The sequence below is a fragment of the Ambystoma mexicanum genome, chromosome 7p (genome assembly GCF_040938575.1).
Source record: "Ambystoma mexicanum isolate Mex_15411 chromosome 7p, UKY_AmexF1_1, whole genome shotgun sequence".
NCBI lineage: Eukaryota > Metazoa > Chordata > Amphibia > Caudata > Ambystomatidae > Ambystoma > Ambystoma mexicanum.
The window spans coordinates 8,516,084-8,540,638 of NC_090939.1; the positions used below are offsets into that span (position 1 = coordinate 8,516,084).

General features: G+C 53.1%; 1 protein-coding gene across 1 annotated transcript in view; it reads left to right on the plus strand.

Annotated features, from left to right (window-relative positions):
• SLC37A1 (solute carrier family 37 member 1) overlaps nt 1-24,555 on the plus strand; it is a 314,109-nt gene that overhangs the window by 86,737 nt on the left and 202,817 nt on the right. Inside the window, exon 3 of the mRNA XM_069635652.1 lies at nt 10,364-10,445. Within this exon, the coding sequence (XP_069491753.1) occupies nt 10,364-10,445 (82 nt within the window). The remainder of the gene's footprint in view (nt 1-10,363; nt 10,446-24,555) is intronic.

The following is a 24,555-nucleotide window of genomic DNA, read 5'->3' on the forward strand; positions in this document are numbered from 1 at the left end:
TCTGCTCAGCTGTCATTTCCTCTGTGCCCTCCTTCTGCTCAGTACCCATTTCCTCTGCACCCTCCTTCTGCTCAGCTGTCATTTCCTCTGCACCCTCCTTCTGCTCAGCTCCCATTTCCTTTGCGCCCTCCTTCTGCTCAGCTCCCATTTCCTCTGCGCCCTCCTTCTGTTCAGCTCCCATTTCCTCTGCTCCCTCCTTCTGCTCAGCTGTCATTTCCTCTGCGCCCTCCTTCTGCTCAGCTGTCATTTCCTCTGCGCCCTCCTTCTGCTAAGCTCCCATTTCCTCTGCGCCCTCCTTCTGCTCAGCTGTCATTTCCTCTGCGCCCTCCTTCTGCTCAGCTGTCATTTCCTCTGCGCCCTCCTTCTGCTCAGCTCCCATTTCCTCTGCGCCCTCCTTCTGCTCAGCTCCCATTTCCTCTGCGCCCTCCTTCTGCTCAGCTGTCATTTCCTCTGCGTCCTCCTTCTGCTCAGCTCCCATTTCCTCTGCACCCTCCTTCTGCTCAGCTGTCATTTCCTCTGCACCCTCCTTCTGCTCAGCTGTCATTTCCTCTGCGCCCTCCTTCTGCTCAGCTGTCATTTCCTCTGCACCCTCCTTCTGCTCAGCTGTCATTTCCTCTGCGCCCTCCTTCTGCTCAGCTGTCATTTCCTCTGCATCCTCCTTCTGCTCAGCTGTCATTTCCTCTGCGCCCTCCTTCTGCTCCCTATCGGTTCCGTTCTTTTTAATGATTAGGACCCACATTGTGGAACGAGTTCCCTTTATAAATATTCAATCTTGTACCACCCTCCTTTTCTTTAAAAACATCTCTGAAAGAACGTCTTTTGAAGTTATTAATGCGCCCTTTCATTGGATGCTTACTGCATAATGTTTTATTTGGTAAATTAACTTTGTAAGCATTTGAGTGACCCTCTATGGCTTTTGGGTACAGCACCTTGGAAGTAAGTAATTAAGGTCAGTGCATGGTTGTCGTGATCTGGGCAAAATCTTCCTCGGGGCCAGCCCTTTGAGAGCAAGAAAATACCCAATTCAGCCCAAAATACAGGTTCTATTGTGCTGAGCAGTGATCTCATGCTAGTGACAAATGACACCTTCAAATAAGTTTTAGCATATTTATTCTAAGCAGTGAATTTCATATACATTTGGGATTCAAGTTAGAGAATATTACAAAGCATAAAACTTAGAGAAATGCAAAATATAGTGAAACATGGAACTTAGATAAACATAGAGAAACATAGAGAAATATAGAGAAACATAGAGAAACACAGTCTTACGTCCCTTTAATCAGCACTGGGAGACCCTGGCCCTCATAAGCTAGCTGTAAACAAGCCCCGCTCAGAGAACAGTGCTGCAGGACGCCGTCAGAGCCAATTCCGGGCACTTGACCTTGCACGAACCAAGTCCACAGGACGATCTCCCCCCGAGTCATGGGAGCATGGATATTTTATAATCTCGTGCTGCCCGTCCATGACGCACAGTTCCAGAACTTTCCCTGTGCAAAATATAGGCTGGCTCATGGAAAAAACCCAACTCTGTTAATTTCCACTGCTCCGTCTGAGCCCCACCCTGGCTCCCATCTGCGAAAGCTCAGGAATGTCTTATCAGTGCCTTCCCAGAGAAAAGGAAGATTAGCTTGGGGCCAGGGCTACCGTTAGTGAGGCTGAATATTCTAAGGGAAGCAGGGATGCATTAACCCCATCTGCAAGCTCTAAAAGGCATGCACTCATAGCTTAGTGTTTATAGCGCTTAAGACTGGCTATCTAAGCGCTATATAGGTGCCATAATGTTCCAAACACTCCAAAAATACCTATTAGCTACAGAGCTAGGGCCCTCTCCCTGCCTGTCTATCAACAATGCATAATGTGACCTATCACTCATACTAGGCCTGCATATTCCTTGTAGCTCACTACTGCATAATGGAAGTGCTACAACAGACTACTGTCAGCATTTTTAGCACATACTTTGAATACACTATTGGCTTTCAGCGGCTAATGCTGTCATCTAAAGCCCTGATTGGCAAGGTTGCAATTTCGTGTATCACTACATTCCACCCCTATTCAACGTGTGTGCGACAAATGCTGACTAATACCTATCAATATAGTATTTAGTGCAGTGATAAAGACCTTGGGGCTTTGCAAGAGGTTTAAGCAAACTACCTTCTAGCGGTTAGTTAGCGTGGCATGCAAGGTAAAACACTACCTAAACAAAAATGTACACAAAGTGAACAGTGACATATACCCTTGCCAAAACCTGGCCTACACAAAAATACCTACACAAAGTGAACATGGACATTTACTCTAGCCAAAACCTGGCCTACACAAAAATACCTAAATAATTATTGTATAACTGATTGTCAGTTAAAAAGCAGCATGCAGTTAAAATGTCAAGGCAATCCAGTGTAGTCTAATCTACAATGCACTATTGCATTTATGTATGGTGACCAATTCTAAAACCTGGCAGCCTTTCACTCTAAGGGCCTACCCTCCCCCTGATCCCAGGGCATTCAAACGTGACTATGGGCTGTGTGACTAGACACTTCCCCCATGTATGTGGAACCCAACCAGAAACCATCTAATTTCGTGAACAAGGTGAACCCATGGGCACCAGGTTATCTAAATAAAAACAATTCTACTAATTTGCATCAAAGCATGGCATGTGTTATTCATGCAATCAAAAGCAAGCAATTCAATCCATATGTATGCTGGTAACTGTAGCTCTGCGTGCCAGTGTGTGGAGGATGGTCGCCCCCACTCAGTTTAAAGCCAACACCTGCTGATTAAACAATATTTGCCATACAATGCATCGTGTGTATTTAGCAGTCTTGTTGACCTGCACTATGGCAGAAAAAATGTCTTCATACCTAAAATTCTGCCATCTTCAGTGGTTGCCAATACTTGTAGCAGTGTTGGGCGGTATCAATGAACCCCACTAGGCTAGAAGTTCTATAGCAGAGCTGGCATCAGAACCCATAGTGGCTAGCTTATTGTGCACAGTTTCTATGTCACAAGCATATAAAGCTCCTGCAATTAATGAATCTAGCTCCCTAGCTACGCGCACTCTAGTGATGGGCCATAGAAATGGACTCCATTTGTAGCAGCTTGGTAGTACTAAGGAAACATTGCCTCATGATAAATCTATGTCTAAGTGCATCACTGTAATAATAGAGGTGTGCATTACCAGCCTACAATTTACATGTTGCTTACTACTGGAAAATCTAACACGTTCACAGTGTCTACCTATTGTGACTTGGAGAATACCCTTCTTCAAGTGGGATATCTACCATATACAATATTAGTTTTTGCCACAAACACCATACTACCCTCCGGCAGTGGCTGTTTCATCACACCATTGTGTAAAATGCATTTAGTCAAGTTATAGTCCATAAAATCTTGGCGAGAGCACTCGCTGCAGTTCTTGGTCAGAAAAACATCACATTAAAAAAATTTAAACAAATCGTTGTATCCATTCACTGAAACATTTGGGCCTATGACTTCATAGACACCAGTCATATGAGTCAGTGACAAAAGATGTCTGACAATGTGCCAGGCCAGTACGCTAGCAATTCCATGTGGATACTCATTTGTAGCGCTTTTCCAAAGAATTATTCCAAATGTCTACAATCAAAAGGTGACTCTTTGCATTAGTGTGCTGGAGACAGCTGTCCCCACAAAAACATGAAACTGGTTGGTTTAACAAAAAACCGTATCACACTATGTGTCATAAAATCAAACATCAAGTCAGTCATGGTTTCATTTACCTGCCTTAAGCTGGCTGTAAAAGTATCCAGTGTTTCAAAGGTTAGCATCTCAAATTAGAGCTCACACACTTGGCAGCATTACTTCAATTAAGAATCTTAACCTACGCACAGGTGACTTTGATGTGCGCACTCAATTTATCTCAAAATAAATTACGCTCCTGCTTGCATAATCCTGCTGCCGCAACAATTCATAAATCATTTTCCTGCCTACGTGCAACGTAGAAGTTTTTTTTTTTTTTTTTCAAAAAGCAAAACATCTCTGGTTAAAGCAATTCAGTTGGAAGAGCAAAACCATTTCGTTTTTTCAGATTCATCTCAAAAAGTGCATTTAAAAACCATTTTTCAATGTGTTTGCATTCGAGTGCTGTGTCACACAGCTGTTTGTGGTGCATGATGTCACAGTCCAAAACTCATTGTCCACAGTCCTTTAAACAAGAAAGGCAAGACATGTCAATTAAGTTATTTCCAGCAACTGAGTCATTTGAATGTGTAGCATCAAATATTTGATAATTAGCCAAGTCTGCACCGTGCCAGTTCAGCAAAAGTTATTACTCTGTTGGACACCATTCGCAGGTTGCAGAACAAATAGCAGCATGTAGTGCGGTGCAGGACACGTTTAAAGTTGACTCGCATCTCGCAGTAACTCGCATATTCTCTGAGATCAGTGTCACCCACATACTGCACACATTTACGCCAATAAGGACACGCTATTGTCTTGCTTTTTTGCCTAGGCAAAATACAAACAGAAATGTTAGGATTTCATCAAATCTTCAATATCATTATTCTTCAATATCGGCGTTATCCACCCCTTCCCTGAACACCACCCCCATCTTCAGAAAGTCTCATCAGGTAACTACACACTTTGTCATTGCTACTGCAATTATTTATCACCCTTCTGCATGTTTCTGGGGGCTTATTTACACTCAACCATACGGGGTGTAACTGCCTAATCACAAACTCATTTGTGCAATGCAATCATAGTTGGTCAATGGTACCTCAGACTGATCTGTGCTTTTACAAAAGCCATAAAATAAGTACCCAGGTCGCACAATGCTTTTCTTTTTCACCAAAGTGATCACGAATGCCAGTCGCCAACTTGCTTCCAGTGTCTCATGATCTTGATTTAGTTTGCCCTGCTGGCATCACTCCATTTTTCAAAGGTAAAGTCTTTCAGTCCAATACCGCCTGCAGTTGCACAAGCAGCTTTGTTTATTTTTCTTCATACAGCTAGTGTCTTTCAAGCCTCTGGTTTTTCACTTGTCATTTTCTCAAAGGGTGTTTGCTGTTTCTTGGACCACCCCTTTGAGCGCAATAGTCTAAGTCAGTTTCTTTTGTTGCTTCAACAAATCATTCATTCTTGCACTAAGCCGTGAGGCTTCTGGATCATGGCTAATGTGCAGTGTTCATGTTGTACTCCAAAGCCCCGCTCTGCATGTTGTCTCTTGCAAAACGGCTAAGCACTTTTTGTCAGTTTTGCTTCCATCTGGAATGCCATAATGTCTTTGTCAGTTACTCCATCCCTGGCAATGTAGCTTGCAGTTTGCCAGCTGTGTATTCTCTCTTCTCAAAGCGCCTAGAGGTTTCTTCTCCAGTGCACAGCGCTTTACTTCAGTTCACATCACATGGCGCATGGGAATGCAGCTTGCACAGTAATAGCGTTTCACTTTACATCACATCACATGGTGCATGGGAATGCGGTTTGCATGGCAATGTCTGTTGGAATGGGCAGCTGTCTTTTCTTAGCCCATTCACAGATGCACAGGTTCCCCAATGTTCAGATGTGATGTGCCCGTCTGCCATCCTGCATGCAGCCTTTCTTTTCCTTCCAGTGTTACTGGGCAAATTCTTTACTTCTGATCAGTTCTGTTATTGCATGCCGTTAGAAAGTCTCTTTTCTGCCTTTGCACCCCCTTCCTCAGTTTTCTGCTCACTGACAGTCTTTTCACAGGGGAAGGAATGCAGGAATGTCATTGTTTATCTTTCGTGTGCACCTGGCAGCGCCATGAGCACGCAGCAAGCTTATCTCTTTGCTCTATAACTCTTAAAACTGTGGCGGCTTCAATGGAAAGGCACTCGTTTCAGACAGTTCATACAGATTAACTCTTTCTTGCACTGCTCTTGTCCAGCAACTCAGAAAAGCTCCCATATCTGAAGCATCATTTCACTAAACAGAAGTGCAGTATTCTGCTTTTGTCTGCCTTCCTTTCGCGCACCTCGCCCAAGACAGCTTCAAGGCACAAGCTCTGCACACACAGCAAGACTCTTATTTTCAAAAGAGGCACTTTTCTTGTCATCAGATTCTACTCCATGTAATTTTGCAAAATGTCAAAGCGTCTTTTTTAGCCTGTTTTAAACTGATTAATGTCTCATTTAAAAGCATACGTTTTTTTTTTCTCTTCTTCTTCCTCGTAGTTTTGTCGTTTGGCTTCACAAGCTCAATCCAATGTAATGTGCGCCTTTCAAGAGAACCCACAACCTAATAAATCTTTGTGCTATCTTATCACACACAGATTTTTCATTCTGTTGTACCATTGCCAGAATATAACCACTTATTTCAGTGCATTTAAAAAATAAATGCCATGTTTAGTGCAGCTCCCTGCACGGTTTTTTCCTGCAAGAACAACCCACACTCTGTATTGCTTGTGGGCTGTTAAATGTGTCAACAACATTTTTCACCATGTACCACAGTCAACAGGTCACTATTTCCAAATCATACATCACTTATAAGGCAACAGTACAAATCCATGGCATAACGTGGGAACAGTCAAAAATACTCCAGGGGCAATTTAGAGGCAATTTAGAAAAATATAAATTGTTTTTTCTCCCCCCAAACCATTGCAAACTGATTCTGCAATTTCAAATCAATACACAAAAATCGAAAATCCAAATAACATCACTCACTTTCTTTTTTTTTTTTTAAGTGAGTCTCTCACCCATTATAAGCATGGCACAGCTTAAAATGCAATATAACCATTTTAGTGTGTTTCCTTTAAACAGAATTCGCCACCACTAGCACATGGAATTTACAGTTGCCAAAAGAAAAACAACAAACCCTTTAGGCTCTCAGCACAGATGTTACTCTTTCTCCTAAGCACGGCTCATTCCCCACATTATCTTCAGGAATGTCAACACTTCAAAAGCATACACCAAAAAGCGAACCTTCGCCTCCGAACATTACAGCCCCCCACTCGCTAGCACACTGGGGCTGAGTCAATGGTTAAATTACTATTCACAATTTGCCTGTCAAATCCTTGCAATTATTTTTCCCTGCCCTCATGACAGAATAGAGATGAGAACACCGTCTCACTTTGCATTTCAAATTACAACTTTAAACTGGGGAAACCGCATGATAAAATTCTTTTCTAATTGAGCATACATCTTTCTTGACCATTCATCGGAGCGCTTTAAACAAAGCCATTTCCCGCTTGTTTATCGCCTTGTACTCCCTTGGCTCCATTCCCAAGCAATAAGTCAGTCACGACTGATTTACTGAAGGGAGTCTTAACCACACAAGCTATCGGCCACGGCAAGCCGACACAACATTGCTGCCTTTTTGAAGTCTCAGAGCTGCAGTGAGACCACCAAGGAAATGCGACAGCCTGCTCCCCACTCTACACTGTGTTCTCTCACACAATTTGTCATTTCACAGCAAGGCACTGCTCTGCACAAATCCCACCGCTGCCACCAAATGTCGTGATCTGGGCAAAATCTTCCTCGGGGCCAGCCCTTTGAGAGCAAAAAAATACCCAATTCAGCCCAAAATACAGGTTCTATTGTGCTGAGCAGTGATCTCATGCTAGTGACAAATGACACCTTCAAATAAGTTTTAGCATATTTATTCTAAGCAGTGAATTTCATATACATTTGGGATTCAAGTTAGAGAATATTACAAAGCATAAAACTTAGAGAAATGCAAAATATAGTGAAACATGGAACTTAGATAAACATAGAGAAACATAGAGAAATATAGAGAAACATAGAGAAACACAGTCTTACGTCCCTTTAATCAGCACTGGGAGACCCTGGCCCTCATAAGATAGCTGTAAACAAGCCCCGCTCAGAGAACAGTGCTGCAGGACACCGTCAGAGCCAATTCCGGGCACTTGACCTTGCACGAACCAAGTCCACAGGACGATCTCCCCCCGAGTCATGGGAGCATGGATATTTTATAATCTCGTGCTGCCCGTCCATGACGCACAGTTCCAGAACTTTCCCTGTGCAAAATATAGGCTGGCTCATGGAAAAAACCCAACTCTGTTAATTTCCACTGCTCCGTCTGAGCCCCACCCTGGCTCCCATCTGCGAAAGCTCAGGAATGTCTTATCAGTGCCTTCCCAGAGAAAAGGAAGATTAGCTTGGGGCCAGGGCTACCGTTAGTGAGGCTGAATATTCTAAGGGAAGCAGGGATGTATTAACCCCATCTGCAAGCTCTAAAAGGCATGCACTCATAGCTTAGTGTTTATAGCGCTTAAGACTGGCTATCTAAGCGCTATATAGGTGCCATAATGTTCCAAACACTCCAAAAATACCTATTAGCTACAGAGCTAGGGCCCTCTCCCTGCCTGTCTATCAACAATGCATAATGTGACCTATCACTCATACTAGGCCTGCATATTCCTTGTAGCTCACTACTGCTTAATGGAAGTGCTACAACAGACTACTGTCAGCATTTTTAGCACATACTTTGAATACACTATTGGCTTTCAGCGGCTAATGCTGTCATCTAAAGCCCTGATTGGCAAGGTTGCAATTTCGTGTATCACTACAATGGTATGCAAACAGGCCTAGCGTTGGGTTATTCCTTTGCACCGTGTAATTCTTCAAATATGATTTGCCAGTAATGTTACCAAAAAGTGGATACTTCTTCTTAATTATCGGATGCGTGGGCGGACCCACGCAGGCGCTTCCCCATCCTAAAGGATGATGTGCACCAGACCCACCAATCAATACCTAGCTCACAAACTCACAACTCCTCCCACCGCCCGTCTGCCTCACAAAATCCAACATCACACTGCTCCTCCTCCTGCCTCTCACCCCGTCACCTCCCAGCAAAGCTTTCCGACTCAGCTCAGCCACACCCAGCGCAGTCAACCGAACCCTCATCAATTCTCTCTCCTCAACATGTCTCTCACATCTAAGCAGAAAATGTCCCACAGTCTCAGGCACCCCACACACCACACAATCCCTTGTCTCACGCTTCCCCACTCGATATAGACAGTCATTCAGCCCCACATGCCCTATCCTCAGGCACCCCACACACCGCACAGTCCCTCGACTCACGCTTCTCCACTCGATACAGACAGTCATTCAGCCCCACATGCCCTATCCTTAATCGATTCAGCATCACCTCCTCCCCCCTCCTCCATTCCAGACTCCCCGCATCCACCTTCACCGACACTTTCCCACGAACACCAAACATCCATCTGCCCTTCACCCCACTCACCCACCTCTCCTGCCACTCATCCATGACCCGTCTCACCACCACAGCCTTCACCTCATCCACACTCAAAGGTAATCTCACATCAACCGCTCCCCTCCTCATACCCTCACCCGCCGCCAGATCCACCAACTCATTACCCAAAATGCCACTGTGAATGGGGACTCACGCCAACTCTAAATCCATTCCCCCACGCACACACCGATCAATCTTCCTCCTGTGGATACTGGGGAACTGAGGGGTGCTAATGACACTGTGTGGAGCAGCGCCCCCCACAGGCGGATGCTAATGACACCATATGGAGCAGCGCCCCCCCACCGGCGACCTTGGTGTGGGCTTTAGACGTAGATGGACTTTAGATGCACTTTTGTAAAGTTGGCACCGTAGTGGTTTTGTGTCGAGGGCATTTGGCGTGCCTGAATCCAGAGGTGGGCCTCGTACCTGCAATGCAAGGGTGTGCGTGGGCTGGTGCTGGTTTATAGATGGTGTTGTGATGTCTTGCAGTGTGTTGGAAGGGGTATCCAGATACTGTGTGTGGGCGGGTTAATTGGTAGCAGGTAGAATTGAGCACTGCTCCAAGGAGCACCCGGGCGGGGGAAGCAAACAACCAGTTTCAGGCTGAATCCCACGATCCCAGTCCGCATTCCGAGCAACCTGATGGTTACTTCCCCCACACCTTCCATTCCCCTTCATTTCCCCATTCCTCCCCTCAGCCCCACTTACCTGATTCCTTCAGCAGCAGCGGGACCTACACTGGCCGCCATGTACATAGAAAAGCGGCTCTGCTTGGAGCCCTGTCTTCCAGCTCTGTGGCGGCCATCTTGAGGCAGTATTTTGTATAAATGAATGGGACGCAATAAGGGGGTGTTAATAGCAATAACACCCGGATCGGGTGGTAAGGGTACCTTAGGCCCTGAGCCGGATCGACTGTTATTGCTAAAACCTGATGTAGCCATGCAGATTTCCTAAAAGTGGTGCATTTCTGGTAGGGCAATTCTGAGGGAAGAAGCCCTCGATAAGCCCAGAGGGGGCCGGTGTCCCGGGCAGCAGATAGTTCGGGACCTGGTGGAGTAAAACAGGGAGGACCTCCACCGTGCGGAAGGAGCGCATCCGATTGTACATTCCACTTCCTTGGCTCTCCGGGTGACATTAACCCTTTGCTTTTCTCTTGCAGGTACAGAGCCTTCACCTTGCTTCTCACCTTCTTGCTGTACACCAGCTTCCATCTGTCACGCAAACCAATCAGCATTGTGAAGGTAAGTGTCCAGGGCTGCAGTCAGGCAGAGGCCCACGCCTGGCCTGTCACAGGGGGGAATACTGGGAGGTCTCCCTCAATAACCAATCAGTGTTGTGAAGGTAAGTGTCCAGGGCTGCAGTCAGGCAGAGGCCCACGCCTGGCCTGTCACAGGGGGGAATACTGGGAGGTCTCCCTCAATAACCAATCAGTGTTGTGTAGGTAAGTGCCCAGGGCTGCAGTCAGGCAGAGGCCCACGCCTGGCCTGTCACAGAGGGGAATACTGGGAGGTCTCCCTCAATAACCAATCAGTGTTGTGTAGGTAAGTGTCCAGGGCTGCAGTCAGGCAGAGGCCCACGCCTGGCCTGTCACAGAGGGGAATACTGGGAGGTCTCCCTCAATAACCAATCAGTGTTGTGTAGGTAAGTGCCCAGGGCTGCAGTCAGGCAGAGGCCCACGCCTGGCCTGTCACAGAGGGGAATACTGGGAGGTCTCCCTCAATAACCAATGACAGGCAGGTGATTTCTCTCAGGGGCTGGCCGGGCATACATATTTCCAGCGGGGTGCTCCCCCTCCTGATACATACATTAAACATTGGGTTAAATTGTGCTTTTACAGCGAATTCGTTTTTATAAAGATATGAGTAAAATGCAGCACAATTTATAACAGGTTTTGTTTGTTAACAATAGGGGCTAGGTCCCCAACTGTACAGAGGAGCATTTCTAGCTCATTTTCTTGACCCCTTTGGACGTTGTATATAGCAGGATTCTGCCTCTATAAGAAGACCAAGTCATGCACATCTGCCAACGTATGCCAATCTTTCAATGTAGTACAGTCATGTTCGCGTTGACGAAAATGCCAGCCTAGGATGGTTGTGTCATTGTATGCCAGTATTCCCAGGCAAGAACACTCTTTTGTTTATGATGCAGGTTTTGCAACTGTAGGAAAACGTGCTCCTGCTAGCTGTGCTCACATATGCCAGTATTTACACATAAGAACACTCTGATGTTTGCTTTTCCCATAATGCTAGTACTGCCACTGTAAAGAGATTGCCATATACAGTATTCCTAGCTGGGCCAGTATTCCATTCCCATGTTGGCTTTGCCCAGACTGTAACTGTAAGTAAACATGTCCATGCCCAAGAATTGAGATTAAGATTGGATAGGCAGGTGCTAGAACAGCCCCTGGGTGTCCAGCATTAACCAGTGACCAGGAGCTGCCACTGGGGAACCTGGAGCTAGTACATAGCGTTCCGCAAACCTAACTTCCACATAACATGCAAACATCTCATTTTCTCCACTACATATGACCCCCGTGGGCTCTAAATGTCTTATAGATGTGCCCTAATATTTATTTATACATCATCCCAAACACGCAAATTCCCATGGGTATGTTTGTTCAGCGTCAGTGTGCGTGGGGAGCCAAATGTAGCTCCTGGTCGCTGTTGGTTTCAATCCAACCAGGCTCTCCTAGGCCACAAGCAGGCGCTAAATAGCTCCCAGCTCCCCTCACTTTCGAACCCTGCATGAATACTGTGCTCATATTTGTCTGCATTCCCACATATGAGGACTCCATTTTGGCTTTGCTCATAATGCCATGTCGCTGTAAGAAGAAATGTCCACAATGCCTTTGCCAGTATTCCCATAGTTGACATTATTCCCACATAAGAACACACTGAAATCGACTTTGCCCATAATGCCAGGGAAGAAAACACGCCCATTCTGTCTTTGCCCATCTAGGCCATTATCCCCACATAAGAACATTCACTTCTGCTTTGCCCATAACGCCAGCGCAATAATGTCAAGCCACTGCTTGAAAACATGTCCATGCTGGTGTGCCAATGGAAGACAGTATCCTCACAAAAGAACATTCACTTCTGCTTTGCCCATGTAGGCTAGTATCCCCACTTGAGAAAATTCCCTTTGACTTTGCCCATAATGCCAGTAGCATGCCATGCCCCTGCAAAGGAAAATGTCCATGCTGGCGGTATAGCCCCTGCACACCCGAGGGCTGGATCCCCCCTCCCCTCCTCTCCCCGTGCCTCAGCACCAGCTCCTCTGCTAGTCTGTTCATGTTCACGTGATCACCACATTCACGCAGGCACTATATCCACATGGTGACCACGCACGCACGCAATCAAACGTTACGTCACCTGATTAGGAAGATTAGCTCTGGGCCTTCTCCCTCGACTGCACTGCCCTTCCCAGGCCTGATGCATAGGCATAGACTAGAGGGACCTTGATTGACACTTCTCTCCCGAGTCCCGCCTCCAGCTCAGCCTCTAGGAAGACATGAAGGAAATGTTCAATTAGATGCCTTCATGGCTTCCTATGTGCTGGGGTCCTTGCTGCCATTTGCTGGCTGCAGGCAGTGCGATCTGGCATGTCTCTGTTTGGGCCAGCTCCCCAAAGGAGTACCTGAAAGCTCCCCGAAGGAGGGCCTGCAAGGCCTTTCAGCTCCCGAAGGAGGACCTGCAAGCTCCCCGAAGGTGGGCCGGCAAGGCCTTTCAGCTCCCCGAAGGAGGACCTGCAAGCTCCCCGAAGGAGGACCTGCAAGCTCCCCGAAGGAGGGCCTGCAAGGCCTTTCAGCTCCCTGAAGGAGGGCCTGCAAGGCCTTTCAGCTCCCCGAAGGAGGACCTGCAAGCTCCCCGAAGGTGGGCCTGCAAGGCCTTTCAGCTCCCCAAAGGAGGGCCTGCAAGGACTTTCAGCTCCCCAAAGGAGGACCTGCAAGCTCCCCGAAGGAGGGCCTGCAAGGCCTTTCAGCTCCCCGAAGGAGGACCTGCAAGGTCCCCGAAGGAGGGCCTGCAAGGCCTGTCAGCTCCCCGAAGGAGGGCCTGCAAGGCCTTTCAGCTCCCCGAAGGAGGACCTGCAAGCTCCCCGAAGGAGGGCCTGCAAGGCCTTTCAGCTTCCCGAAGGAGGACCTGCAAGCTCCCCGAAGGAGGACCTGCAAGCTCCCCGAAGGAGGGCCTGCAAGGCCTTTCAGCTCCCCGAAGGAGGACCTGCAAGCTCCCCGAAGGTGGGCCTGCAAGGCCTTTCAGCTCCCCAAAGGAGGGCCTGCAAGGACTTTCAGCTCCCCAAAGGAGGACCTGCAAGCTCCCCGAAGGAGGGCCTGCAAGGCCTTTCAGCTCCCCGAAGGAGGACCTGCAAGGTCCCCGAAGGAGGGCCTGCAAGGCCTGTCAGCTCCCCAAAGGAGGGCCTGCAAGGACTTTCAGCTCCCCAAAGGAGGGTCTGCACGGACTTTCAGCTCCCTGAAGGAGGGCCTGCATGGCCTTTCAGCTCCCCAAAGGAGGGCCTGCAAGGTCTTTCAGCTCCCCAAAGGAGGGCCTGCAAGGACTTTCAGCTCCCCGAAGGAGGGCCTGCAAGGACTTTCAGCTCCCCAAAGGAGGGTCTGCACGGACTTTCAGCTCCCCGAAGGAGGGCCTGCGAGGCCTTTCAGCTCCCCAAAGGAGGGCCTGCACGGACTTTCAGCTCCCCTAAGGAGGGCCTGCAAGGACTTTCAGCTCCCCAAAGGAGGGTCTGCACGGACTTTCAGCTCCCCGAAGGAGGGCCTACGAGGCCTTTCAGCTCCCCAAAGGAGGGCCTGCACGGACTTTCAGCTCCCCAAAGGAGGACCTGAAAGCTCCCCGAAGGAGGGCCTGCAAGGCCTTTCAGCTCCCCGAAGGAGGACCTGAAAGCTCCCCGAAGGAGGGCCTGCAAGGCCTTTCAGCTCCCCGAAGGAGGACCTGCAAGCTCCCCGAAGGAGGGCCTGCAAGGCCTTTCAGCTCCCCGAAGGAGGACCTGCAAGCTCCCCGAAGGAGGGCCTGCAAGGCCTTTCAGCTCCCCGAAGGAGGACCTGCAAGCTCCCCGAAGGTGGGCCTGCAAGGCCTTTCAGCTTCCCAAAGGAGGGCCTGCAAGGACTTTCAGCTTCCCAAAGGAGGACCTGCAAGCTCCCCGAAGGAGGGCCTGCAAGGCCTTTCAGCTCCCCGAAGGAGGACCTGCAAGGTCCCCGAAGGAGGGCCTGCAAGGCCTGTCAGCTCCCCAAAGGAGGGCCTGCAAGGACTTTCAGCTCCCCAAAGGAGGGTCTGCACGGACTTTCAGCTCCCCGAAGGAGGGCCTGCATGGCCTTTCAGCTCCCCAAAGGAGGGCCTGCAAGGTCTTTCAGCTCCCCAAAGGAGGGCCTGCAAGGACTTTCAGCTCCCCGAAGGAGGGCCTACAAGGACTTTCAGCTCCCCAAAGGAGGGTCTGCACGGACTTTCAGCTCCCCGAAGGAGGGCCTGCGAGGCCTTTCAGCTCCCCGAAGGAGGGCCTGCACGGACTTTCAGCTCCCCGAAGGAGGGCCTGCAAGGACTTTCAGCTCCCCAAAGGAGGGTCTGCACGGACTTTCAGCTCCCCGAAGGAGGGCCTACGAGGCCTTTCAGCTCCCCAAAGGAGGGCCTGCACGGACTTTCAGCTCCCCGAAGGAGGGCCTGCAAGGACTTTCAGCTCCCCAAAGGAGGGACTGCGAGCTCCCTGAAGGAGGGCCTGCAAGGCCTTTCAGCTCCCCAAAAGGAGGGACTGTGAGCTCACCGAAGGAGGGCCTGCAAGGCCTTTCAGCTCCCCAAAGGAGTACCTGCAAGGCCTTTCAGCTCCCCGAAGAAGGGCCTGCGAGGCCTTTCATATCCCCAAAGGAGGACCTGCAAGGCCTTTCAGCTCCCCAAAGGAGGACCTGCGAGGCCTTTCAGCTCCCCAAAGGAGGGCCTGCAAGGACTTTCAGCTCCCCAAAGGAGGGCCTGCAAGGACTTTCAGCTCCCCAAAGGAGGGCCTGCAGCACTTTCCGCTCCCCGAAGGAGGGCCTGCAAGGCCTTTCATATCCCAAAACGAGGGCCTGCAAAGGCTTTCAGCTCCCCAAAGGAGGGCCTGCAAGGCATTTCAGCTCCCCAAAGGAGGGTCTGCACGGACTTTCAGCTCCCCGAAGGAGGGCCTGCAAGGCCTTTCAGCTCCCCAAAGGAGGGCCTGCACGGACTTTCAGCTCCCCGAAGGAGGGCCTGCAAGGACTTTCAGCGCCCCAAAGGAGGGTCTGCACGGACTTTCAGCTCCCCGAAGGAGGGCCTGCGAGGCCTTTCAGCTCCCCAAAGGAGGGCCTGCATGGACTTTCAGCTCCCCAAAGGAGGGCCTGCAAGGACTTTCAGCTCCCCAAAGGAGGGACTGCGAGCTCCCCGAAGGAGGGCCTGCAAGGCCTTTCAGCTCCCCAAAGGAGGGACTGTGAGCTCCCCGAAGGAGGGCCTGCAAGGCCTTTCAGCTCCCCAAAGGAGTACCTGCAAGGCCTTTCAGCTCCCCGAAGGAGGGCCTGCGAGGCCTTTCATATCCCCAAAGGAGGACCTGCAAGGCCTTTCAGCTCCCCAAAGGAGGACCTGCGAGGCCTTTCAGCTCCCCAAAGGAGGGCCTGCAAGGACTTTCAGCTTCCCAAAGGAGGGCCTGCAAGGACTTTCAGCTCCCCGAAGGAGGGCCTGCAAGGCCTTTCATATCCCAAAACGAGGGCCTGCAAGGCCTTTCAGCTCCCCGAATGAGGGCCTGCATGGCTTTTCAGCTCCCCAAATGAGGGCCTGCAAGGACTTTCAGCTCCCCAAAGGAGGACCTGCAAGCTCCCCGAAGGAGGGCCTGCAAGGACTTTCAGCTCCCCAAAGGAGGGTCTGCACGGACTTTCAGCTCCCCGAAGGAGGGCCTGAAAGGACTTTCAGCTCCCCGAAGGAGGGCCTTCAAGGACTTTCAGCTCCCCAAAGGAGGACCTGCAAGCTCCCCGAAGGAGGGCCTGCAAGGCCTTTCAGCTCCCCAAAGGAGGGCATGCAAGGTCTTTCAGCTCCCCAAAGGAGGACCTGCAAGCTCCCCGAAGGAGGGCCTGCAAGGACTTTCAGCTCCCCAAAGGAGGGTCTGCACGGACTTTCAGCTCCCCGAAGGAGGGCCTGCGGGGCCTTTCAGCTCCCCAAAGGAGGGCCTGCAAGGTCGTTCAGCTCCCCAAAGGAGGGCCTGCAAGGACTTTCAGCTCCCCGAAGGAGGGCCTGCAAGAACTTTCAGCTCCCCAAAGGAGGGTCTGCACGGACTTTCAGCTCCCCGAAGGAGGGCCTGCAAGGACTTTCAGCTCCCCAAAGGAGGGACTGCGAGCTCCCCGAAGGAGGGCCTGCAAGGCCTTTCAGCTCCCCAAAGGAGGGACTCTGAGCTCCCCGAAGGAGGGCCTGCAAGGCCTTTGATCTCCCCAAAGGAGTACCTGCAAGGCCTTTCAGCTCCCCGAAGAAGGGCCTGCGAGGCCTTTCATATCCCCAAAGGAGGACCTGCAAGGCCTTTCAGCTCCCCAAAGGAGGACCTGCGAGGCCTTTCAGCTCCCCAAAGGAGGGCCTGCAAGGACTTTCAGCTCCCCGAAGGAGGGCCTGCAAGGACTTTCAGCTCCCCAAAGGAGGGTCTGCACGGACTTTCAGCTCCCCCAAGGAGGGCCTGCAAGGCCTTTCAGCTCCCCAAAGGAGGGCCTGCACGGACTTTCAGCTCCCCGAAGGAGGGCCTGCAAGGACTTTCAGCTCCCCAAAGGAGGGTCTGCCTGGACTTTCAGCTCCCCGAAGGAGGGCCTGCAAGGACTTTCAGCTCCCCAAAGGAGGGACTGCGAGCTCCCCGAAGGAGGGCCTGCAAGGCCTTTCAGCTCCCCAAAGGAGGGACTGTGAGCTCCCCGAAAGAGGGCCTGCAAGGCCTTTCGGGTCCCCAAAGGAGTACCTGCAAGGCCTTTCAGCTCCCCGAAGGAGGGCCTGCAAGGCCTTTCAGCTCCCCGAAGGAGGGCCTGCATGGCCTTTCAGCTCCCCAAAGGAGAGCCTGCATGGCCTTTCAGCTTCCCAAAGGAGGGACCTGCAAGGCCTTTCAGCTCCCCGAAGGAGGGACTGCGAGCTCCCCAAAGGAGGGCCTGCATGGCCTTTCAGCTTCCCAAAGGAGGGACCTGCAAGGCCTTTCAGCTCCCCGAAGGAGGGACTGCAAGCTCCCCGAAGGAGGGACTGCAAGACCTTTCAGCTCCCCAAAGGAGGACCTGCAAGGCCTTTCATATCCCCGAAGGAGTACCTGCAAGGCCTTTCAGCTCCCCAAAGGAGGACCTGCAAGGCCTTTCAGCTCCCAAAAGGAGGGCCTGCAAGGACTTTCAGCTCCCCAAAGGAGGGCCTGCAAGGACTTTCAGCTCCCCGAAGGAGGGCCTGCAAGGCCTTTCATATCCCCAAAGGAGGGCCTGCAAGGCCTTTCAGCTCTCCGAATGAGGGCCAGCACGGCATTTCAGCTCCCCAAAGGAGGGCCTGCAAGGCCTTTCAGCTCCCCAAAGGAGGACCTGCGAGGCCTTTCAGCTCCCCAAAGGAGGGCCTGCAAGGACTTTCAGCTCCCCAAAGCAGGGCCTGCAAGGACTTTCAGCTCCCCGAAGGAGGGCCTGCAAGGCCTTTCATATCCCAAAACGAGGGCTTGCAAGGCCTTTCAGCTCCCTGAATGAGGGCCTGCATGTCATTTCAGCTCCCCAAATGAGGGCCTGCAAGGCCTTTCATCTCCCCAAAGGATAGACTGCGAGCTCCCCGAAGGAGGGCCTGCAAGGCCTTTCAGCTCCCCAAGGAGGGACTGCGAGCTCCCCGTAAGAGGGACTGCAAGGCCTTTCAGCTCCCCACAGGAGTACCTGCAAGGCCTTTCAGCTCCCGAAGGAGGGACTGCGAGCTCCCCGAAGGAGGGCCTGCAAGGCCTTTCAGCTCCCCAAAGGAGTACCTGCAAAGCCTTTCAGCTCCCCGAAGGAGGGACTACGAGCTCCCCGAAGGAGGGCCTGCAAGGCCTTTCAGCTCCCCAAAGGAGTACCTGCAAGGGCTTTCAGCTCCCCGAAGGGGGGACTGCGAAACCTTTCAGCTCCCCGAAGAAGGGCCTGCATTGCCTTTCAGCTCCCCAAAGGAGGGCCTGCATGGCCTTTCAGCTTCCCAAAGGAGGGACCTGCAAGGCCTTTCAGCTCCCCGAAGGAGGGACTGCGAGCTCCCCGAAGGAGGGCCTGCAAGGCCTTTCAGCTCCCCAAAGGAGTAGCTGCAAGGCCTTTCAGCTCCCCGAAGGAGGGACTGCGAGCTCCCCGAAGGAGGGCCTGCAAGGCCTTTCAGCTCCCCAAAGGAGTACCTGCAAGGCCTTTCAGCTCCCCGAAGGGGGGAGTGCGAAACCTTTCAGCTCCCCGAAGGAGGGACTGCGAGACCTTTCAGCTCCCCGAAGGAGGGCCTGCAAGACCTTTCAGCTCCCCGAAGGAGGGACTGCAAGACCTTTCAGCTCCCCAAAGGAGGACCTGCGAGGCCTTTCATATCCCCGAAGGAGTACCTGCAAGGCCTTTCAGCTCCCCAAAGGAGGGCCTGCAAGGCCTTTCAGCTCTCCGAATGAGGGCCAGCATGGCATTTCAGCTCCCCAAAGGAGGGCCTGCAAGGCCTTTCAGCTCCCCAAAGGAGGGACTGCGAGCTCCCCAAAGGAGGGCCTGCAAGGCCTTTCAGCTCCCCAAAGGAAGGACTGCGAGACCTTTCAGCTCCCTGAAGGAGGACCTGCAAGGCCTTTCAGCTCCCCAAAGGAGGACCTGTGAGGCCTTTCAGCTCCCCAAAGGAGGGCCTGCAAGGACTTTCAGCTCCCCGAAGGAGGGCCTGCAAGGCCTTTCATATCCCAAAACGAGGGCCTGCAAGGCCTTTCAGCTCCCCGAATGAGAGCCAGCATGGCCTTTGAGCTCCCCGAATGAGGGCCAGCATGGCCTTTGAGCTCCCCAAAGGAGGGCCTGCAAGGCCTTTCAGCTCCCCAAAGGAGGGCCTGCATGGCCTTTGAGCTCCCCAAAGGAGGGCTTGCATGGCCTTTGAGCTCCCCAGAGGGCCTGCAAGACCTTTCAGCTCCCCGAAGGAGGGACTGCGAGACCTTTCAGCTCCCCGAAGGAGGGCCTGCAAGACCTTTCAGCTCCCCGAACGAGAGACTGCAGGACCTTTCAGCTCCCCAAAGGAGGACCTGCAAGGCCTTTCAGCTCCCCAAAGGAGGACCTGCATTGCATTTTAGCTCCCCAAAGGAGGGCCTGCGAGACCTTTCAGCTCCCCGAAGGAGGGACTGCGAGTCCTTTCAACTCCCCAAAGGAGGGCCTGCAAGGCCTTTCAGCTACCTGAATGAGGGCCTGCCTGGCATTTCAGCTCCCCAAAGGAGGGCCTGCACGGACTTTCAGCTCCCCGAAGGAGGGCCTGCAAGGCCTTTCAGCTCCCCGAAGGAGGGCCTGCGAGGCCTTTCATATCCCCGAAGGAGGACCTGCAAGGACTTTCAGCTCCCCAAAGGAGGGCCTGCGAGGCCTTTCATTTCGCCGAAGGAGGACCTGCAAGGACTTTCAGCTCCCCAAAGAAGGGCCTGCGAGGCCTTTCATATCCCCAAAGGAGTACCTGCAAGGCCCTTCAGCTCCCCAAAGGAGGACATGCGGGGCCTTTCATATCCCCGAAGGAGTACCTGAAAGGCCTTTCAGCTCCCCAAAGGAGGACCTGCAAGACCTTTCAGCTCCCCAAAGGAGGGCCTGCAAGGACTTTCAGCTCCCCAAAGGAGGACCTGCGAGGCCTTTCATATCCACAAAGGAGGACCTGCAAGGCCTTTCAGCTCCCCGAAGGGGGGACTGTGAGACCTTTCAGCTCCCTGAAGGAGGGCCTGCATTGCCTTTCAGCTCCCCAAAGGAGGGCCTGCATGGCCTTTCAGCTCCCCAAAGGAGGGCTTGTAAGGACTTTCAGCTCCCCAAAGGAGGGCCTGCAAGGACTTTCAGCTCCCCAAAGGAGGGCCTGCAAGGACTTTCAGCTCCCCGAAGGAGGGCCTGCAAGGCCTTTCATATCCCAAAATGAGGGCCTGCAAGGCCTTTCAGCTCCCCGAATGAGGGCCTGCATGGCATTTCAGCTCCCCAAAGGAGGGCCTGCAAGGCCTTTCAGCTCCCCGAAGGAGGGTCTGCGAGCTCCTTGAAGGAGGGCCTGCAAGGCCTTTCAGCTCCCCAAAGGAGTACCTGCAAGGCCTTTTAGCTCCCCGAAGGAGGGACTTCCGAGCTCCCTGAAGGAGGGCCTGCAAGGCCTTTCATATCCCAAAATGAGGGCCTGCAAGGCCTTTCAGCTCCCCGAATGAGGGCCTGCATGGCATTTCAGCTCCCCAAAGGAGGGCCTGCAAGGCCTTTCAGCTCCCCAAAGGAGGGTCTGCGAGCTCCTTGAAGGAGGGCCTGCAAGGCCTTTCAGCTCCCCAAAGGTGTACCTGCAAAGCCTTTCAGCTCCCCGAATGAGGGCCTGCATGGCATTTCAGCTCCCCAAAGGAGGGCCTGCAAGGCCTTTCAGCTCCCCAAAGGAGGGTCTGCGAGCTCCTTGAAGGAGGGCCTGCAAGGACTTTCAGCTCCCCAAAGGAGGGACTGCGAGCTCCCCGAAGGAGGGCCTGCAAGGCCTTTCAGCTCCCCAAAGGAGGGACTGTGAGCTCCCCGAAGGAGGGCCTGCAAGGCCTTTGAGCTCCCCAAAGGAGTACCTGCAAGGCCTTTCAGCTCCCCGAAGAAGGGCCTGCGAGGCCTTTCATATCCCCAAAGGAGGACCTGCAAGGCCTTTCAGCTCCCCAAAGGAGGACCTGCGAGGCCTTTCAGCTCCCCAAAGGAGGGCCTGTAAGGACTTTCAGCTCCCCGAAGGAGGGCCTGCAAGGACTTTCAGCTCCCCAAAGGAGGGTCTGCACGGACTTTCAGCTCCCCCAAGGAGGGCCTGCAAGGCCTTTCAGCTCCCCAAAGGAGGGCCTGCACGGACTTTCAGCTCCCCGAAGGAGGGCCTGCAAGGACTTTCAGCTCCCCAAAGGAGGGTCTGCCTGGACTTTCAGCTCCCCGAAGGAGGGCCTGCAAGGACTTTCAGCTCCCCAAAGGAGAGCCTGCATGGCCTTTCAGCTTCCCAAAGGAGGGACCTGCAAGGCCTTTCAGCTCCCCGAAGGAGGGACTGCGAGCTCCCCAAAGGAGGGCCTGCATGGCCTTTCAGCTTCCCAAAGGAGGGACCTGCAAGGCCTTTCAGCTCCCCGAAGGAGGGACTGCGAGCTCCCCGAAGGAGGGCCTGCAAGGCCTTTCAGCTCCCCAAAGGAGTAGCTGCAAGGCCTTTCAGCTCCCCGAAGGAGGGACTGCGAGCTCCCCGAAGGAGGGCCTGCAAGGCCTTTCAGCTCCCCAAAGGAGTACCTGCAAGGCCTTTCAGCTCCCCGAAGGGGGGACTGCGAAACCTTTCAGCTCCCCGAAGGAGGGACTGCGAGACCTTTCAGCTCCCCGAAGGAGGGCCTGCAAGACCTTTGAGCTCCCCGAAGGAGGGACTGCAAGACCTTTCAGCTCCCCAATGGAGGACCTGCGAGGCCTTTCATATCCCCGAAGGAGTACCTGCAAGGCCTTTCAGCTCCCCAAAGGAGGACCTGCAAGGCCTTTCAGCTCCCAAAAGGAGGGCCTGCAAGGACTTTCAGCTCCCCGAAGGAGGGCCTACAAGGCCTTTCATATCCCCAAAGGAGGGCCTGCAAGGCCTTTCAGCTCTCCGAATGAGGGCCAGCATGGCATTTCAGCTCCCCAAAGGAGGGCCTGCAAGGCCTTTCAGCTCCCCAAAGGAGGACCTGCGAGGCCTTTCAGCTCCCCAAAGGAGGGCCTGCAAGGACTTTCAGCTCCCCAAAGCAGGGCCTGCAAGGACTTTCAGCTCCCCGAAGGAGGGCCTGCAAGGCCTTTCATATCCCAAAACGAGGGCTTGCAAGGCCTTTCAGCTCCCTGAATGAGGGCCTGCATGTCATTTCAGCTCCCCAAATGAGGGCCTGCAAGGCCTTTCATCTCCCCAAAGGATAGACTGCGAGCTCCCCGAAGGAGGGCCTGCAAGGCCTTTCAGCTCCCCAAGGAGGGACTGCGAGCTGCCCGAAAGAGGGACTGCAAGGCCTTTCAGCTCCCCACAGGAGTACCTGCAAGGCCTTTCAGCTCCCGAAGGAGGGACTGCGAGCTCCCCGAAGGAGGGCCTGCAAGGCCTTTCAGCTCCCCAAAGGAGTAGCTGCAAGGCCTTTCAGCTCCCCGAAGGAGGGACTGCGAGCTCCCGAAGGAGGGCCTGCAAGGCCTTTCAGCTCCCCAAAGGAGTACCTGCAAGGCCTTTCAGCTCCCCGAAGGGGGGAGTGCGAAACCTTTCAGCTCCCCGAAGGAGGGACTGCGAGACCTTTCAGCTCCCCGAAGGAGGGCCTGCAAGACCTTTCAGCTCCCCGAAGGAGGGACTGCAAGACCTTTCAGCTCCCCAAAGGAGGACCTGCGAGGCCTTTCATATCCCCGAAGGAGTACCTGCAAGGCCTTTCAGCTCCCCAAAGGAGGGCCTGCAAGGCCTTTCAGCTCTCCGAATGAGGGCCAGCATGGCATTTCAGCTCCCCAAAGGAGGGCCTGCAAGGCCTTTCAGCTCCCCAAAGGAGGGACTGCGAGCTCCCCAAAGGAGGGCCTGCAAGGCCTTTCAGCTCCCCAAAGGAAGGACTGCAAGACCTTTCAGCTCCGAGGACCTGCAAGGCCTTTCAGCTCCCCAAAGGAGGACCTGTGAGGCCTTTCAGCTCCCCAAAGGAGGGCCTGCAAGGACTTTCAGCTCCCCGAAGGAGGGCCTGCAAGGCCTTTCATATCCCAAAACGAGGGCCTGCAAGGCCTTTCAGCTCCCCGAATGAGAGCCAGCATGGCCTTTGAGCTCCCCGAATGAGGGCCAGCATGGCCTTTGAGCTCCCCAAAGGAGGGCCTGCAAGGCCTTTCAGCTCCCCAAAGGAGGGCCTGCATGGCCTTTGAGCTCCCCAAAGGAGGGCTTGCATGGCCTTTGAGCTCCCCAGAGGGCCTGCAAGACCTTTCAGCTCCCCGAAGGAGGGACTGCGAGACCTTTCAGCTCCCCGAAGGAGGGCCTGCAAGACCTTTCAGCTCCCCGAACGAGAGACTGCAGGACCTTTCAGCTCCCCAAAGGAGGACCTGCAAGGCCTTTCAGCTCCCCAAAGGAGGACCTGCATTGCATTTTAGCTCCCCAAAGGAGGGCCTGCGAGACCTTTCAGCTCCCCGAAGGAGGGACTGCGAGTCCTTTCAGCTCCCCAAAGGAGGGCCTGCAAGGCCTTTCAGCTACCTGAATGAGGGCCTGCCTGGCATTTCAGCTCCCCAAAGGAGGGCCTGCACGGACTTTCAGCTCCCCGAAGGAGGGCCTGCAAGGCCTTTCAGCTCCCCGAAGGAGGGCCTGCGAGGCCTTTCATATCCCCGAAGGAGGACCTGCAAGGACTTTCAGCTCCCCAAAGGAGGGCCTGCGAGGCCTTTCATTTCGCCGAAGGAGGACCTGCAAGGACTTTCAGCTCCCCAAAGAAGGGCCTGCGAGGCCTTTCATATCCCCAAAGGAGTACCTGCAAGGCCCTTCAGCTCCCCAAAGGAGGACATGCGGGGCCTTTCATATCCCCGAAGGAGTACCTGAAAGGCCTTTCAGCTCCCCAAAGGAGGACCTGCAAGACCTTTCAGCTCCCCAAAGGAGGGCCTGCAAGGACTTTCAGCTCCCCAAAGGAGGACCTGCGAGGCCTTTCATATCCACAAAGGAGGACCTGCAAGGCCTTTCAGCTCCCCGAAGGGGGGACTGTGAGACCTTTCAGCTCCCTGAAGGAGGGCCTGCATTGCCTTTCAGCTCCCCAAAGGAGGGCCTGCATGGCCTTTCAGCTCCCCAAAGGAGGGCTTGTAAGGACTTTCAGCTCCCCAAAGGAGGGCCTGCAAGGACTTTCAGCTCCCCAAAGGAGGGCCTGCAAGGACTTTCAGCTCCCCGAAGGAGGGCCTGCAAGGCCTTTCATATCCCAAAATGAGGGCCTGCAAGGCCTTTCAGCTCCCCGAATGAGGGCCTGCATGGCATTTCAGCTCCCCAAAGGAGGGCCTGCAAGGCCTTTCAGCTCCCCGAAGGAGGGTCTGCGAGCTCCTTGAAGGAGGGCCTGCAAGGCCTTTCAGCTCCCCAAAGGAGTACCTGCAAGGCCTTTTAGCTCCCCGAAGGAGGGACTTCCGAGCTCCCTGAAGGAGGGCCTGCAAGGCCTTTCATATCCCAAAATGAGGGCCTGCAAGGCCTTTCAGCTCCCCGAATGAGGGCCTGCATGGCATTTCAGCTCCCCAAAGGAGGGCCTGCAAGGCCTTTCAGCTCCCCAAAGGAGGGTCTGCGA